At 53.0% G+C, this 18,359-nt stretch overlaps 1 protein-coding gene across 8 annotated transcripts in view; it reads left to right on the forward strand.

Annotated features, from left to right (window-relative positions):
- The window catches only part of SEPTIN8 (septin 8), an 85,584-nt gene that overhangs the window by 4,103 nt on the left and 63,122 nt on the right, over positions 1-18,359 (forward strand). For 7 of the 8 annotated variants that reach the window (XM_038772725.1, XM_038772724.1, XM_038772726.1 and 4 more), the window contains exon 2: positions 9,111-9,287. The exons of the other annotated variant lie outside the window; for it this stretch is intronic. In XM_038772725.1, the coding sequence (XP_038628653.1) occupies positions 9,111-9,287 (177 nt within the window). The remainder of the gene's footprint in view (positions 1-9,110; positions 9,288-18,359) is intronic. 8 annotated transcript variants of the gene reach the window in all.

The following is an 18,359-nucleotide window of genomic DNA, read 5'->3' on the forward strand; positions in this document are numbered from 1 at the left end:
CCGGCTTTGGGACAACAGGTGCCGGGGCCGAACCCTCAGTTGCCAGGGCTGTGCTGGCAGGTGCCAGGGCCGTACCTACAAGGTGTGAGGGCCAAACCCTAGGAAGCCTGGCACAGATTATGCTCTGCCATTTACCATTTTCCTAAACTGACATTCCTTTTTGGGGACTCGCTAGTTTTCAGGAGGCGGGCAGAGACACCGCCTGAGGAGGTGAGACCTGGAGGACCGGAGAGACAGAGCAGAGCTGGCCTTGACAGTCCGAGGCCCAGCGGAGGAGGGGGAGACACTCAGGGGAAAGGCAAAAAGAGAACAGAGGCCTTGTTTCTGCTCATTCTCCAGCACTCTCTGTGCTAGGCTTGGGCCCCGTTCCTAGCACTTGTGAGGAGAGAGGAGGGAATGCAATGTTTTCAACTGCAAGAGTGCTGGAGTGCTTTGGCTCAGATTCCCGTTTGAAGACAGACCTTTGTTTTTTAGTGCTAAAAGGAGACAGAAAACCCCTCATCTTGGTTTCTAAGTCATACAGTCATATGTTTCGGAAACTGAAGTTTTGGAGTGGGAGTGAGAGGGTTGGGCCGGGAATTACAAGTTTGGGTTCCTTCCGCCCTCCGAGACTGGCCCGCCCAGGGAAAGTCATTTTGGCCTCCCCGTCTCAATTTTACTCCCCTGAAAAATGGGGTTAACAACACTAGCCAATCTCCAAGGTCTCATTCTTAAGGTTAATTGATGTTTGGAAGATGCTTTGACAGGTACCGGTGAGCATCCTTCATCCCAATAAAGATGATTTTATTTGCAGCCGTGGCAGGGGTTAAAGAGCTTCGTTTGTGGGCACCAGCTTTCTTACCCCCGCCCCCCAAAACAGGACATTGAACTGGAGCCCTTGACAACTGGGGAGCGATCTGGGACTCCCCAGCTGTTCCTGCTTTGGGGGCTGCCTGGGCAGGACTGCCCGGGGATGGCAAGTCTCCTCTCTGCCCTGTAGTTACATCAGGTTAGGCTAGGCCAGGCCGTGCTAGGCTTGGCCAGGCTAGGCCAGTCCAGGCCATGCCGTGCCAGGCTACGATAGGCTAGACTAGGCCAACTTTTCTGACAGCTGGTTATCTCGAACTCACTAACATGACCTTGTACCATTACCTTATACATACTCCAGTGCTTAGTACAGTGCCTGGCACATAATAAGCACTTAACAAATACCACAATTATTATTATTATTGAGATGTGCCTGAGTGCTCCTCTGAGTCTCTGACATACTTCCCCCACCACAGACCAATTAACTGTACTAGAAGTAGTAGTAGCAGTAACATTTACTGAATGCCCATCTGGTGAAACGTACTGTACTAAGTCCTTGACAAGTACAGAGTAGAGACATATCCCCTTGCCCACAGACGTATCCCCTTGCCCACAAGGAGTTTGCACTCCTTGTCCAAACAGTGAAGACAAACCTAAATGTATTGGCCACTAGAATTCAGCAGCTCAACAGTTTTAGCCGCCCCTGCCGGTCTGTGCTGTTTCCTGCCTGGGCTGTGAAACCCTGATTGAGCCAGATGCAAGGGGCCCACCTCAGACGGGGTCTGGGTTGAGCAGATAAAGGGTGGCCCCCTACTCAGGCCGATGTCCTTTTTTCATCCAGGTCTGGCCTGACATCCGGAAGGGCAGGGAGAGGGAGGAGGGTTGCTGGGGGTGGGATGGGGTACTCTCTTGACTCACATTTTGGCTGGGGGGGGGGTGGTTATGGTATTTTTTAAGCGCTTACTATGCACCAGTCACTGTTCTAAACGCTGGGGTAGGTAATAATAATTGTGGCATTTGTTAAGCGCTTACTACGTGCCAGGCACCGTACTAAGCACTGGGTGAATACAAGCAAATTGGGTTGGACGCAGTTCATGTCCCACATGGGGCTCACTGTCTCAATCCCCACTTTACAGATGAGGTAACTGAGGGAAGTAAAGTGACTTGCCCATGGTCATACAGCAGACTAGTGGCAGAGCCGGGATTAGAACCTACAACGTTCTGACTCCCGGGCCTGTGTTCTATCCACCAGGCCACGCTGCTTCTCGGTAAGGCCCGAGAGCAGGGTCCACACGGGCTGCTCCGGCCCTATCCCTACTGGCTCTGGACAGGACTTGACGATCAGAGTGATTTTCCTGGGACTGCACCGAGTGGGTTGGAAGGAGTCAGGGGTGGGGGCGCGGGGAGTGGGGGGTCTCTGTAATGACGGGAGCACTGTTGGAGACAGGAAGCTCGTTAGTCTGTCTTGCCAGAAGTTACAGGCCTGGTTTCGATTTCCCCTCATTCACACACATTGCGTTGCCACAAAAAAGCAATCCTGTCCTGTGGAAAGCTTCTGTCCCCCAGGCTCCTGCCCAGGGGTCTGTCTCCGTTACCCTTTTAGGGCCCTTCTTCATTGGACGAGGGACTGTTTCCTGGTCTGGACATTCCCTGACTTCTTCAGTGATTGTCCTTGAAATAGCCTGTGAGATCCCAAGGGCCATTTTAGGTTTTTCTTGGGTCGAGTCCAGCCCAGCCTCATTCCCACCTAGGCCCCAGTGAAGGGTAGATTATTATTATTATTTTCATCATCTCTATGGTATTTGTTAAGTGCTTACTGTGCACCAAGCACTGTTCTAAGTGCTGGGGTAGATTCAAGTTAATCAGACCAGACACAGCCTTAGGCTCGCAGTCTAAGTAGGAGAACAGACATTGAATCCTCATTTTACGGTTGAGGAAACTGAGGCACAGAGAAATTAAGTGACTTGCCCAAAGCCACCCAGCAGACGTGTGGTAGAGTTGGGATTAGAACAAAAGTCCTCTGACTTTCAGGCCTGTGCTGTTTCTACTAGGCCCCGCTGTTTTCCTATGTCGTAGGACGCTGACCTGGATAATTGGGCCCCAAAGTGCACTTAGAGGGCAGGGTTAACCACGTTCATTGTCTACATGAGATCATTGTCTGTGCGATTGTCAGCTTTCCATTTGGCTCTGCGTAGGCCCTGCCTTGGCCTGAGTGCACCTAAGGGAGCTGAGTTTTCCGTTGAGCACCAGCACCGTTCGTGGGAGGCAGGAGATCCTAACTTTTCACTGTGAGAGGAGGAACGGGAACTTCAGGAAGGAATAATAAGAGTGGTATTTGTTAAGTACTCTATCCCAGGCACTGTACTAAGCGCCGAGGTAGATACAAGGTAATGGGGCTCGACACAGTTCCTCTTCTACGTGGGACTCACAGTCGTAATCCCCATTTTACAGATGAAGTAATGGGGACACAGAGAAGTGAAGTGATTTGCCCAAGGTCACACATCAGACAACTGGCAGAGCCGAGATTAGAACTCAGGTTCTTCTGACTCCCAGGCCTGGGCCCTATTCACTAGGCCATGCTGCTTCCCATGGGGACAGTCAGTCCATGGTGTTTATGGAGCACACACTGTCTGCAGAACACTGTACTGAGTTTGGGCAAGTACAGTACAATAGGGTTGGTAGACACAATCACCACCTGCAAGGAGCTTACAGTCCAGTGGGCCAGGAGTCTAAGAGCTAAGCCAAGAAAGCCACCATTCGGGATCTTTTCAGTTTTGATCGGTAACTCTCAAGTCTTGCCGGAGATTCAGGGTGAGCGAGCCTGGCTCATAAAAGCTGTGGGGGACATCGCTGTCCCGTTTCCCCCCACCCCCACCCCTTTATCCCAAGGGAGTGGACACTAATGGTCAGGGCTCTCCTGGTCTGACCCCCTCCCATGAGCGGTGACACTTCCACAACCTCCGTGGCCCTTTCCTGTCAAGGAAAGCCTAGGTCAAAGGGAGGAGAAAGCACTGTGCTTGTCTCTGTGTGTGGTGTGTGTGGGTGTGCATATGTGGCACCGGGCCTCGAGGACTGGAACAGCCTCCAGGAGAGATGGGATGCAGTCACTATCCTTATGTCTCATCCCCTTCCAAGTGTGTCCCTGCCCCATGCCCCACCCCAGGGAATTTGAGCCTGAGAATGTTGGATGATCGGGGCAGGAGCGGGAGGGGGATACAGGGATGTAATGCTGGGGTCGCCCCTCAGCAATGAGCTTGGGCTGTCCAGTTAGAAGAGGAGGGAGAGGCCTGGCTGGCAACTGGGGAGATAGAGTGCTCAGACAGCGTCCCAGAGGGGACGAGGTTGGGCAAAGTCAGGGTTGAATAGGAAGAAAGCCCCAGGAGGAATGTCAGAAGGTTTCCTCATCTACTCTGGCCCTAACTGATCTCCCAGACTGGTCTTTCCTGCTGCAGCCACTGTTGCCATTTTTGCAGCCGCTCCTATACTGTCCTGGCTCAGGGAAGCTCCTGGGCTTCTGACCCACTCTGAGGGGCTGGTCCTTGTGAGGTGCTTGTAGTGTCTCCTTTTAGCCTAAATAGGCCCTGCAGGCTGCCACGTGCTCTGGGATTCTAGGCCTGCCCTGGTCCCCAGGCTTTCCAGTCCCAGTTTCTGGGAGGGCTCAACAGGGATGCTGAATTGCCATTTTGGGCTCGATTGACCTTTCAGAGCCCCCGTGACCCACAGCAGACAGTCTGCCCAGATCCCACCCTGCCCAATCTCAAGTCCCTGAGTCTAGAAATGCCAGGCCCTGGGTCACGTGGGAGCCTGGGAAATCCACACTGCAGCCTCTTGGGGCCCAGCAGCCCTCAGTGTCGGGCCTGGACGTCCTGAGGAAGATGGGCTTGGGTGTTGTGCTCTGGCCCCGAAGGGAGGCTGAGGAAAAAGCCTGCTGCCTAGACACTCTCCATTCGTCAGCTTCCTCGAGGAGAACCCTGAAGGGTTGAAGGAAATGTTCTCATCCTTCCCTTTTCTGTTTTCCCTCTCCTCTTTCTCTTTCTGCCTCCCTGAGCCCTGCCCCACCTGACCTCTTGCCCTACCTGAGGCCTACCCCATCTGAGGAAAGATCAGCTCGGGAAGAGGAAAGAGGATGCCGGCTCGTGAGGGGGCTGTCAGTGCCTTGGCTACTTTCCCAGCCTTGCTCTTCACTTCCTAGGATCCTTCAGCCTCTTTCCTCAGACCATCTGCTCAGTCGGTCCGTCTCCCCTGGATCATGGCAGCAGAAATCCTGCCTCACTGCAGGAGCGGCTTACCTAGGGAGTTCAGAGCCCTCTCACCTTTTCCCTGGGGCCACGTACTGATGCCCCAGTTAAGTTGGGGTGGGGTCAGAGGAACCTCCACTAGGACTCGGTCATGGGGAGGGAGCGGGTGTGACGCATAACCTCTTCAGACTAGTTTGTGGGGCTTTTAGTTCCCAGGATTTGAGGTTAATAATAACAATAATAATAATAATAATTGCTGTATTTGTTAAGCTCGTACTACGTGACAGGCACTGTACTTGCACTGGGGTGGATACATCAAATCAGGTTGGACACGGTCCGTGCTCCACAAAGGGCTCACTGTTTTAATCGCCGTTTTACAGATGAGGTTCAGAGAAGTGAAGGGATTTGCCCAAGGTCATATAGCAGACAAGTGGTGGAGCTGGGAGTAGAACCCACGTCCTTCAGTCTCCCAGGCCTGTGCTTTATCCAGTAGGCCCTGTTACTTCTCTAGGCCACACTGTTCCCCCACCCCCACGCATTGGTCAGTAGGCCCGACAGCAGCAGCAGCAGCAGCGATAGTAGCCTGCAGCTGGTGGATCTGACCAGTGATCTGTCGGATGGCTGCCCCAAGCTCTTTCCCCGGTCCTGAGGGATGGAGAAGTGGGCCAGCCTCCATCTCGAGGGGCCGGGGCTCCCAGCCAGCCCCGAGCCTGTAGCTTCCGGGAACTGGACAGACTCAGAGACGTGACAACGGCCACCCCCTCCTCTCCCTGTCCCCTGTTGCCCCCCCCCCCCCAAAAAAAAATTAAGTGATGATGCTTATGGTGAACAGGCAATGGATTCTTGAAACATATGGGGAATTAGCTGTGTTTATTTTAAGTAGTAACTAAAACAAATAGTCTCTGTGGCTAATATCCAGCCTGTTAGAGCAGAGCAGCTGGAGGATCACATAGGACGATTCAGGGCGTGGTTTCTGAAAAGATGCCGTTTCTGTCTTAAAGTTGCCACCGGGGGATCCCAAGCTGAGGTCTGGCCCAGTCTGGCCTCTCACTCCCACTCCCTTCCTCCCCTCCTCCCCTCCGGAGAAAGGAGTTGAAAGTTTCCTTGCCTCTGGGACCTCAAGGCACAGAGTCTGGTAGCCCAGTCCCTCCCCCGCACAAGGTCTTGGGTTAGGGGGGCTTGGGAGGGGAATGATCTGCCTGGCAGCCAGGAGGAACTTGCCTAAAACTGAGAATGAGGGATGAGAAGGGATGTTGAAGCGGCCAACATTTTCTGGGCTGAAAAAAATCCATGGGAGGGAAGGAATTCTGCAGCTGAAATGCCTAAACTTTCTCATCTCTCAAGGTCACCGCGGGAGGAAATGGCTTTCATTTTTGCTCTCCCAGTCTCCCCGGGTCTGCGTTCTCAGAGGTTGTGTGGGGCTCAGTGCTGGGAAACGCAGTCCTGCTGGCGACGGCGGGACAGGGCGGGCCTGGTTCCGGGGGTGATGACTGAGAGCGAGCCTAGTTTTGGAGGTGGCGGTGCAGGGCCGGCCTCGTTCAAGGGGGTGGCAGTGCACAGTGAGCCTGGTTCAGGGAGTGGCAGTGTAGGTTTGTTCTAATTCAGGAGGGTGGCAGGGACGGAGGTGGTGATGCAGGACAGGCTTGGTTCTGGGGGTGGTGGTGCAGTGCGGGTCTGGTTCCTGGGGGTGGCTGGGACAAGGTGGGTGGTGCAGGGTGGGTATGGTTCTGGGGGCAGTGGGGCAGGGTGGATGTGGTTGGGGGGGCGGTGATGCAGGGCAGGCCTGATTCAGGGGGCGGCAGGGATGGGGGCGACGGCACAGGCTGGGTCTGACTCTGGGGCAGAGGCAGGGATGGGGGCGGTGGCAGAGGGCGGATCAGGCGCTGAACTGGTGGCAGGGATGGGGATGATGGCACAGGGTGGGCTTGGTTCTTGGGGGTGGCAAGGATGGGGGTGGTGATACAGGGTGGCCTGGTTCTGGAGGGGTAGCAGAGATGGGGGTGACAACTGACTTGTACTTATGTCACTAACATAAGTACTTATGTCAACTGACTTGACTTGGGTTGCCGACTTGTACTTCCCAAGCGCTTGGTATGGTGCTCTGCACACAGTAAGCACTAAATAAATACGACTGAATGAATGAACTGAGGGCAGTCCTAGCTCTTTGGGGGTGGCAGGGATGGGGGCGGTGACAGAGGGAGGGCCTGGTTTGAATGGGGCTGATGGCAGAGGTCGGGCCTGGCTCTGAGTGGGTAGCAGGGATGAGGATGGTCAGGCAGGGCGCAGGTCAGGCCTGGTTTTCAGGGGGTGGCAGGGATGGGGCAGTGGTGCAAGTTGCGCTTGATTCTGGGGGCAGTGGTGCAGGGCAAGCCTGGCTCTTTGCGGGGGTAGTGGGGACAGAGTGGTGGCGAAAGGCGAATCTGGCTCCGGGGGCGGTTGGCAGGTATGGGAGCAGTTGTGCAGGATGAGCCTGGCTCGGGGGTTTGGCGGGGACGGGGATGATGGTGTAGGGCTCTTGGGCAGCAGCTCAGAGTGGGCTCCTCGGTGGGCACAAGTGTGTTCAAAGCCAGCGAGCGCCTTGCTGCAGCCCGGAGAGTGCGGGCTTCTAAGGCTGGTGTCAGGATGTCCACCTCCAAGGGACGCCAGGCTGCTGGCCCAAAGTGGAGGCCTACCTGGGGCTCACCCAGCCCTGCCCTGCCTTCAACCTGCTTTCTACTGTCCTATTACAACCCATCCCATGCACTCTGCTCCCCTAATGCCAACCTTCTCAGTGTTCCTCGATCTCGTCTATCTCGTGGCCAACTCCTCGCGCACATCCTCCCCCTGGCCTGGAACATCCTCCTTCCTCTTATCTGACAGACAGTTACTCTCCCTCCGCCATCCTCCCTTCAAAGCCTTATTAAGGGCACATCTCCTCCAAGAGTCCTTCCCTGACTAAGCCCTCCTTTCCTCTTCTCTCTCTCCCTTCTGTGTCACCCTGACTTGCTCCCTTTATTCATCCCCCCTCCCAGTCCCACAGCACTTACGTACATATCTGCAATTTATTTATTTATATTAATGTCTGTCTCCCCCTCTAGACTGTAAGCTCATTGTGGGCAGGGAATATTTCTGTTTATTGTTGTATTGTATTCTCCCAAGGTAGCTTAATACAGTTTACTGCACAGATTAAGCACTCAATAAATATGATTGAATGAATGAACAAATTCTAGTAGCAGTTGTCATAATAATAGCATTTACTGTGTGCGGAGCGTCTTCTAGCCGGGCTCGCATTTCAGCTTGGCCCTGGGGATCTGCGCAGTGGCCCAGGGTTCTCTCGCTCTCTCTCAGGGTCTCTGGCCCACCCACTCCTTGGGAGTACTCTCAAGACTGGAAGCTCATTGTGGGCAGGGAAGAGTTATATTGTACTCTTCCAAGCACTCAGTACAGTGTTCTGTACAACCTAAGTGCTCAATAAATATGATTGAGTGAAAAGTGAATTGGCAACCCATGAGCCATGTGATGATAATAATTATGGTACTTGTTAAGCCCTTAGTATGTGCCAAGCACTATTCTAAGTCCTGGGGTAGATACAAGCTATTCAGGTTGGACACAGTCCCTGTCCCCACATGGGTCTCCCAGTCTTTATTCCCATTTTACAGATGAGATAACTGAGGCACAGGGAAGTGAAGCAACTTGTCCGAGGTCACACAGCAGACGAGTGGCAGAGCTGGGATTAAAACCATGATCTTCAGACTCCCAGGCCTGTGGTCTATCCACTACTCCATGTGGGCTTCATGCGGACCCCTCTGACCCTGCCTTCAGCAGCCCCTACGACCCCCTTCCTGGGGTTTGTCTGCTCCCACGGTGGGAGTCTCAGCCAGGGAGTGAGCTTGCCCTCTCCACCTCTCTGTCTGACTGGACTTGCAGGACCTCAGAAGTGCCCAGGCCCACGGAGGGTAGCACTGGTGAAACTGACACTTCTGATAGAACGGGATACAGTCAGCAATTACCCAGATGGCAGCTAAAGAGCTGCCATTGTTCTCTGGGGACAGCTGTTTAATTAAGGAATTAACTCTCTTCCCAATTTTCGGGGGATCCTCTGCCGAGGCTGCCATTCCTGCCTGGCCCCAGAGGGGTTCTGGGTCTGATGCGCGGAGGACCGGACCGGAAACCCTCCTTTCACTAGTCCGTCTCTCTCCGCCTGGGATTCCTGGTCGCACCCCTTCATTCCAAGGATGGCGAGAGGGGGAGTCAGGACAAAGCAGGACCCAAGATGGAGAGAAGGTAAGGTGCTGTCCTGATAATAATTATAACCCTAATGAGCAATACCAGTAAATACTATCATGGTATGTATTAAGCACTTATTTTGTGCTAAGCATTGTTCTAAACCCTGTTGATAAAAGACAATCTGATCAGGTGCAGTCCCTGACCTATTAAGAGCTCACAATCAAAGGCATGAAGAAAGCTGCTATCAGATCCCTGTTTTCCAGCTGAGGGAATTGAGGCCCAGAGATGTTAAGTGACTTGCCCAAGGTCACACAGCCAGCCAGTGGCAGAGCTGGGACTGACTTTCAGTTGCATGCTCTTTCCACTAGGCCATGCTGCCTTCCACGCGATCCCAGTTAGCCGGAGCAGCAGGACACTCAAGACCTCCTGGCTCTCTAGCTCGCTTCCATGCTTTCCCGAAGGACAGCGCTGGCGGTGGGAGGTCAGACCCCGGTCCTAGGGGACTTGGCTCTTCCAGACACAGAAAGCCTCCTGACTTCCAAAGGGAGAGATGCTCCCCGCCCCATGGGAAGACAGTAGTTTACCAGGCCGGGGAGGGAGGAGCATGGATGGGATGGAAGCCCTCAGGCTTCGTGTGACCTGGCTGGTTTAGCCCTCCGGACGTCTCTGCCACCACAATTGAGTGTCTGGGCAAAGATGGGGTGAGGGAATTGTGCCTCAGACTCCTGGTAAGGTTGCATCCCTACTGGGCGACTCAGCCCTCTGGGCAAGGAGTTGCCCAATGCCCTTGTGGTGGAGGGTGTGGACCATGATGCATTGCTGCAAATGGTGGGCAGATAAGAAGGAGGATGTGACTTTGCCGCCGACAGAGGTTGTCAGGGTTTCCACTTAGAGTGGCTGGGGTGGGGACCCTCTATCCTCGCCCAAGAACCTCTGGTACCCGAGGAGATCAGCAGGGTCCAGCCCCGTTTAGCAGGTGAATCAGCTGAAGGCCGGCACCCCCAGGGGGATGACCATTCATTCGAAATTCACTCGTATTTATTGAGCGTTTATTGTATGCAAAGCACCATACTAAATGCTTGGAAGAGTACAATATAACAGTAAACAGACACATTCCCTGCCCACAGCGAGCTTACAGTCTAGAGGAGGCAGCAGCACCTGCAGATTCTGGACACTCACATGATCCTAAAGCATTATGCTGGTCAAACAGGACAGAGTAAAGACCTGATGTGGGAGCTTTTGAAGAAGTCTGATGAAACCTAGAGCCTTTCTCTGGACGGGACCCTGACCCCCTCACCTTGCTCCAGAGCCATCGCGTCCCCATCCCAGGTCCTCAAAAACATAGGCACCACTTCTGAGCCAGGGAACTCAGTTGCAGGAACCAAAGTGGAGGGGGACTGGTTGATAAAGATGCTGGGCATAAAGACACCTGTGGTCATCTCCCTCCTGGACAGGAACCAGACAATCAAAAACCGGACCAGTGTCCACCCTGGCGGCAGGGCATGAGCACCTGTTGGGCTAAATCTGAGTTGACTGGAGCCCCGTAAGCCCCTTTGACCAGCCTCCCCGATGCTCACCAATCCAGTCAATCAATCAGTGGTATTTATTGAGTGCCTCTGTGTGCAGAACAGTATACTAAATGATCGGAGAGAGTACGATATAATGGGGTGGTAGACATGTTCCTTGCCCACAACAAACTTATAGCCTATCACATTCTATAGCCTATTTAGTCAGTCAGTTGTGTTTATTGAAGGCTTACTGTGTGCAGAATACTGTACTAAGCACATGGGAGAGTACAATATAAACCCCTCGGCAAAACCTGTTTCAAGCAGGAAGGGGAACTGGCCCATCCACCTTTCCTTCCCATTTCTGGTGGGGCTGGCTGAGTGCTTCCATTCCCAGCTGGCCCTCTATGGGTTCTAGGTTTCTGGGTCTTGTACAGCACCCTCGCCCGGACCCCTGGAGAAATTGGCTGCCTGTTTGGGGCCTGGGTGTGAGGGGTTACATAATTTTTCTTGATTATTATTGAGAGCAAGGAAGGGGACGGGGGATAGTGACAGACTCTTGCAACTGCAGACCTGGTCATCTGGTCTTTGGTGATTGTGCAGGGTGGATTCTGGGGGCGTGGGCGTAGCTGTGGGTTCGGCCAACACTTCAGGTCGACCGCCTCCACGGAGAGGAACGTGTTCAGCTGACCCAGAAGCCACTCCGACTTGCCTGCTCCCAGCCAGTGGAGAGGCACAGGTTTTCCTGCCGGCCTGCTCCCCTGGCTCTGCCCCTCGGGATGGGGACTTCTGTGCTCCTTTCCTCGGTGCTACTCTCTGTCCGGGCTGGGGAGGGCTGGCACCAGGTCCCGAGGGGAAGAATAGCGCGTCTGTTCTGAGAAAATTCCTGGGATTCTTCCCAGAGAGCTGGGGGGGACGCATTGTTTCCATCCCTTGTGGCCTGGGCTGGTGGCCCCATGCTCTTTGGGAAGCCCTGTACCCTGCTTCTCAGGGATGGTGGGGCTGTGGGACCTGTGGGCTTTGGGTGACCTCTGACAGGAGCCTCGGAAAAGGGGGAATGGCCGGGAGCACCGGCCGGGCCCTGGCGAGAGGGCCTGCAGAGTCTCAGGCCTCCTGACTTCTGCTGTCTGCCTTTCCATGTGAGATCTGTTTCTTCTTCCGGGAAATGGGAATTTTACTCACTCCCAGGATGGAGAGGAAGGGAAATCCTGTCAATCGCCGATCTGAACCCTGGCTTGGGAATGGCCCTACCTGAGGACACACTGAGCCCTGAAGCTCTGGACTCCTAGGGGCCCAGCCTCTCACCCTTGTGATGTGGCCAGCCAATGGAAGTTCGCTCTGAGGCTATCAGCCTTTGGGAGTTCACTCTGAGGCTGTCAGCCTTTCGTTCTGGCTGTGAGCCCCACCGCCCTGGGTTCAGTGGGAGTGATTTTAGGGGAAGACCCTTGAATGGAAGGATTCATTGGTCCTGAGGGAGGCTGTTTGTGTTTGGGGGTGAGCCTGGCCCTGAGGTGGTTCGCCACATGCTCGCAGGCACCACTTGGGACTTGCTTCCCATCCCCACTGGTCTGGATGACAAGCGGTCTCATTCGGCCCAGATGTGTCATTCCAGCGGACTCGCAACTGGAGGGCTCAGAAAAGGTTTTAGTCTGGGGAGATTCAGGGCCTGTTCCAAATTACGTTCAAAGCTGCCTGGGCCTCAGGAAAGGCTGCGGCGAAGGTCAGGTAGCAGCTGTCTGTCTGTCTCTGTCTGGTGGTCTTCTGGGGCAGCAAGCAGCATGGAGAATTTTTTTCTTTTCACCCAGTAGCCCCACCCTTCTCATCCTGCACCACCCCCATCCTGCATGGTTTAGATAGAGGAGACAATGCTTTCCCCAGTGAAGATGCAGACCGTGGTTTTCCAACCGCCAAACGGTTCCACCAGCATCCTTGGCTGCCACCGTCAGAAGCAGAGTCCTAGGCCGGGTGGCCCGTGGCTCATGATCAAATCTGCTTCATTGTGCAGCCAACACACCGACCCCACTGATTTCCCTTAGCGGGCTAGCTGGGGGCTGGGTAAACCGAATCTCTTGCCACGGCCTCAGGAAGAGAGGATTTGGCTCTGAGAGGATGGCAGGGACTGTCGGACCCCAATTCAGGGGGACCAGATTTGAAGAAGCCCACAGTGGGATGGAATGGAAAAGATAGGAAAGTTAGAAGGTCAGTAATGGACAGACAGCTGGGGAAAGAGGGAGAGAACTAGAGAAAAACGGGCCAGAGGGGCAGGAGCTGGGGGAGAGAAGTGAGGGAGGGCGAGAAAGAGAATGGGAGGGAAGGAAGGTGTGTGCTTTTACCCACCATCTGCCTCTGTCCACATCAGCAGTGAGGTCTCTCTCACTCAGAATGCTAATGACAATTGTGGTATTTAAGTGCTTACTATATGCCAACCACTATAAGGAGTGCTGAGATAGAAGATAATTAAGTTGTACACAGTTGCAGAACACTGAAGCCTCTGAAGCCCTGAACCCTGCACTGGCCTCCCTCCCACTTCCCATTTTCCCCTCTCTCCTGCTTCTTCTTATGTAACTCCTCCTATTTTCTGAGATGGGCATGCCTCTCAGCCAACCCTGTTTCTTCCTCTGGGTTTTTTTGGGACACGAGTGAGTCTAGAAGGCCCCTAAAGTGGAAGATGGGAAAGACCTTGAAATCTAGGTACCACCCCACCCAAATGGGAACGTCTGATACCCTCGCCCCAGCCCTGTGGCCCATCTCTCCCTGGAGGGTCCCGGACCCAGTCTCTTCCCCAGGCAGAGCCCCATTGCTCCAGCCCAGCCAGGACCAAGTCCGTCCTGTCCCCCGCCATCCCGCTCTTGGTGGTGGCCACGGCTCCCGAGCCTCCCGCTGTCATCCCAGCGACTGGGATTCCTCCGGTGGGGTCTCCCGCTCTGCTCCATACCACAGTCGGAACCTTCCCCCAGGGCCCATTTTTTATTCATGAGACAAGTGAATAGCATTTTAATCCAGATCATTGATTTTCCCAGCACCGGGGGACTTACACCAGGCTTAACTTGGGCCGGCGGGAATGACATTGGCATTCCAGGGACCCGGTTGACTAGCCCCTGTCTTCTGGGTCTTGGGATTCGGGAATCAGGGTTTGGAGAGCCCTTGAACTCTTGATCTTGGGATTCTTAATTATGGTATTTATTAAGTTCTTCCTATGTGACTCAGCGCTGTGGTAGGTTCACATAATCCAACACGGCCCTGCCCCACATCAGGTTCAGGATTCTGGACACAAAGTTCAGACAGCCCAGAGTTGAGGGCAATCTTGGGTTATAGAGACATGGTTTGGAGAGCCCATGGGCCCTCAATCTTGGAATTCTAGAGATATATTTTGAAGAGCCCTAGGATTCTTGATCTTTGGATTCAGAGTGGACTCTTGATCTTGGAATTCTGGAGACATACTTCGAAGGGCCCCAGAACTCTCCAGCCTGTCAGACAGCTCAGAGACTCTCCAGATGCCCCCCACCAGCTACGCTATCTTTTGGGCAGAGAGATATGGTTGATTGTAAGGAAAATCTGTTAGCGTGAAGGAGTCTGAAACTCTGGCTGGCTGCCTATGGACATGTGCATTCCTTAGTCTACTGGGGCAGGCCTTGATGTTTCCAAAAGGTCCCAGTCTCCCAGGTCAGGTCTCCACATGCCAATTATCTGGACTTTTTAGCCCCTTCCTCCTTCCCAAAATCCACTTGGGCTTCACTTAAATGGATACTTTAGGTGGACTGGATTTTGAGGTCTGAAGTATCTGTATAATCAAGTTAAATTATTTCTAGGCCTCAATGATCTGGGTAGGTTGCAGGCATGGACTGACACAATACGTCCCATGTCACATGTAAGTCCAATAATTCCTGACCTTCGAAACATCTTCGGTGTTCTGCTTTTGGAAATATAACCGGCTCCAACCCACAGAGGATATCAAAGCTCTCAAAGGCTGCTCCGCTCTTTCCATCCTACCTCTCTGCCCTTCCAAGCCTCCAGTCTTTCAAGGGTTTCTTCCTTCCTTTCAAAATGAAAAGTTGGGTTTTTTGAAGATAGGGAGCAGGGAAGAGTCAGAGGAAAAAAACATTTGACTCCTCCTCATTTCTTGGCAACAGGGCAATTGTTATCCTGAAACCGAAGTCCATGTCAGCCTGTTCATTTTGTAATCAGGGAAGTGGCATATTGCAGCCCACCAACCTTATTGAAAATGAATTTGTCTTCCAGTTTGTGCTCCAGCAACCAAATGAAACTCAGGGTTTGATGGTGGACACTTAGTTGCTGGATGATTTTCATGATTTCCCTTTTCTGTATTTTCTGTGATGTGTCAAATTAAGAGGATGAAATGAAAAAAAAATCCCAAATCCCCTCTGGTGGAAGCCTGAGGCTCGTTAGCAATTAATCATGTGTGGTAATTGACAAACAGCTTCTCTGAAAGGACGATTGGGGGTGGGGTGGAGAGAAGTTTCCCATTGAAACCCTCCCTCCCCCCGACCATGGCCCCAGTACTGGTGGTGGGAATCCCAGCCCCTGGGGTAGGTGGTCCTCTCTGGGTCAGCAGTGGCTGGAGAAGGCTGGGCTTTCACTCATTCAATCATTTATTGAGTGCTTTCTGTATGCAGAGCACCGTACTAAGCACTTGGGAAACTACAACAATAAACAGTGACATTCCCTGCCCACACTGAGCTTACAGTCTGCAGGGGGAGACAGACCTCAATACAAATAAAGTTATAGATATGTACATAAGTGTTGTGGGGCTGGGAGAGGAGAGAGAAAAGGGAGCAAGTTTGGGTGATGCCGAAAGAGTGGAAATGAGGAAAAGTTGGTCTTAGTCTGGGAAGGCCTCTTGGAGATGATGTGCCTTTAATAAGGCTTCGAAGTGGGGGAGTATAATTGGCAAATTTGACGAGGAAGGGCATACCAGGTCAGAGGCAGGATGTGAGCCAGGCGTCAATGGCGAGATAGACAAGATCGAGGCACAGTGAGAAAGTTAGCACCAAAGGAGCGAAGTGTGAAGGCTGGGTTGTAGAAGGAGAGAAGCAAGGTGAGATAGGAGGGAGCAAGGTGGTAGAGTGCTTTAATAATAATAATGATGGCATTTGTTAAGTGCTTACTACATGCAAAGCACTGTTCTAAATGCTGGGGAGGATACAAAGTGATCACGTCCCACATGGGGCTCACAGTCTTAATCCCCATTTTCCAGATGAGGTAACTGAGGCACAGAGAAGTCAAGTGACTTGCCCAAAGTCACACAGCTGACAAGTGGCAGAGCCAGAATTTGAACCCATGACCTCTGACTCCCAGGCCCGTGCTCTTTCCACCGAGCCACGCTAGGAGTCTTTGCTTGTTACAGAGGTGGACGGGCAGCCACTGGAGTTTTTTGAGGGGGGATTGATATGTCCTGATGGTTTTTATAGAAAAATGATCTGGGCAGAGGAATGAAGTATGGATTGCAGTGGGGAGAGACAGGAGGCGAGGAAGACATCAAAGAGGCTGATGTAGTAATCCAGGTGGGATAGGATGAGTGATTGTATTAATGTGGTAGACGTTTGGATGGAGAGGAAAGGGCAGATTTTAGTGCTGTTGTGAAGGTGGTTCTGACAGGATTTGGTGATGGATTGAATATGTGGATCGAATGAGAGAGAGGAGTCAAGGATGGCGCCAAGGTTATGAGTCCCTGAGACAGGAAGGATGGTGGTGCAGTTTACTTTTCTTCAGAGCCTCTAGAGATGGTATCTGGTTTGCAACTGATGGGTCCTTTGGTTGGTACAGGCTGGCACCTGATGGCATTATGTCAGGTATTATTGTTTTCAGCACCCAACCTCCCTCCATCATACCTCCCACCGCTGTGTTCTGTGGCTCAGAAGCTATGCCCGTGTTCAGAGACACCTGAGATAATAAATAGATAATAAATAGATAATTTTATTTGTTTGTTTACTTGTCTCTCCCTCTAGCCTGTAAGCTTCTTGTGGGTAGAGAATGTGTTTGTTTATTATTATAGTGTACTGAACCAAGCACTTAGTACAGTGCTTTACACACAGTAAGCACTCAATAAATACAATTGAATTGAGAGGGGAACGCAGCAGCTTTGGAGCAGGTGGGTTGGGGGCCAGGGTCCACCCCCAAGAGGAATCACTGAGCGCTTACTGTGTGCAGAGCACTCTACTAAGTGCTTGGGAAAGTACTATACAATTGAGTTGTTAGAGGTTACAGTCTAGGTTGAGTGACCTTCTGCAAAAATGGCATCCTGACACATATTCACACTATGCCTTGAGCCAGAAGGATGGCTTCGATGTCACAGGTTCTCTGGACTGTGTGGTTTTTTTTTCTTTTAAATGCCATGGCTGGCCACCCAATCCCTGCCTCGGGCTCGGTTGATCAATCAAATTTATTGAATGCTTACTGTATGCAGAGCACTGAACTAAGCACTTGGGAGAGACAATGGCATTGGTCTTTCCAGAAGGTCTGTTCCCAGGAGGAGAGGCCTGCATGGGCCAAAATAGCTGCCCCGCCCCAGTTCATTCAAAGTCACACAGCTGACAAATGGCAGAGCTGAGATTAGAACCCGTGACCTCTGACTCCCAAGCCCTTGCTCATTCCACTAAGCCATGCTGCTTCTCAAAGCAGATACAAGATCACAGTCTAACCAGATCCCCAGGTCCTCTGACTCCCAGGCCTGTGATCTTTCCACTGGGTCATGCTGCCTTCCTCCCTTTCCCTTTCTCCTTTCTTTTCCTCCCTCCTTTCCACCCCACCACTTTCCCTTCCTCTGTCTCTCCCACTCTCCCTTGCCCCCCGCCCCTTTCTTGGGAGCCCCAGCCCTACTCTCCTCAGTCGACTTTTCCGGCTCAGTTAGAAAGTCTCTGGCCCCTGGAGGCTGCTGGGAAGGGCACGGGAGCAGCCTGGGAAGCATTCCAGTGGGTTGGCCGGGCCCCCTGGGGCACGGCCCCGTCTGGAGACCAGCTGAGCGCAAGGCCCCCGAAGTCCAGGTTCCTTGTCCAATGTGGTTTCCTTCCCATGTGTGTGTACATGTGCGTGTGTGCATTCCCCTTCTCTTCCTATGGGCAGAGTCTGCTGTGCCGAGTGGAGCGACGTGGTTAACAAAGGCATTTTGAAAACTTAAACAATGCGGCCTGACCAAAACTGGGCCTGGGGAAGGAGCAGCAGGGGAAGGGGATCCTCCCACAGGAGGATCAGAGTGTGTGTGTGTGTGTGTGTGTGTGTGTGTGTGTGTGTGTGTGTGTGTGTGTGTGTGTGTGTGTGTGTGTGTGTGTGTCGGGGGGGAGGGCAGGGGAGGAGGGAGGAGATGAAGTTTATTCTCCCCAGAGTCTCCCAAACTCTGTTTATTTTGGAGCGCAGTGGGAGGGGGCTAGGCTATCTTCCCACATGCTAGTGAGTTTGGAAGTGCTCTCAATTCTGGGAGATAACATGCCCTTCGGCCCGGCCCCCTGTTCCCAGCCTGCCGCGTACCCCCTGGGTCCTGGGTAGCTCCGTCCTGGGGTCGTGTCATTCCTTTCTCCTCACAAGGGCAGCTGCTAGCCGGGTGGAGCATGGGGGGCAGGAGGAGGATGGAATGATTTATGGATTCTCCTCACCCTCGACTTCAAGGCTC

This window comes from Tachyglossus aculeatus, chromosome X1 (assembly GCF_015852505.1).
Source record: "Tachyglossus aculeatus isolate mTacAcu1 chromosome X1, mTacAcu1.pri, whole genome shotgun sequence".
Taxonomy (NCBI): domain Eukaryota; kingdom Metazoa; phylum Chordata; class Mammalia; order Monotremata; family Tachyglossidae; genus Tachyglossus; species Tachyglossus aculeatus.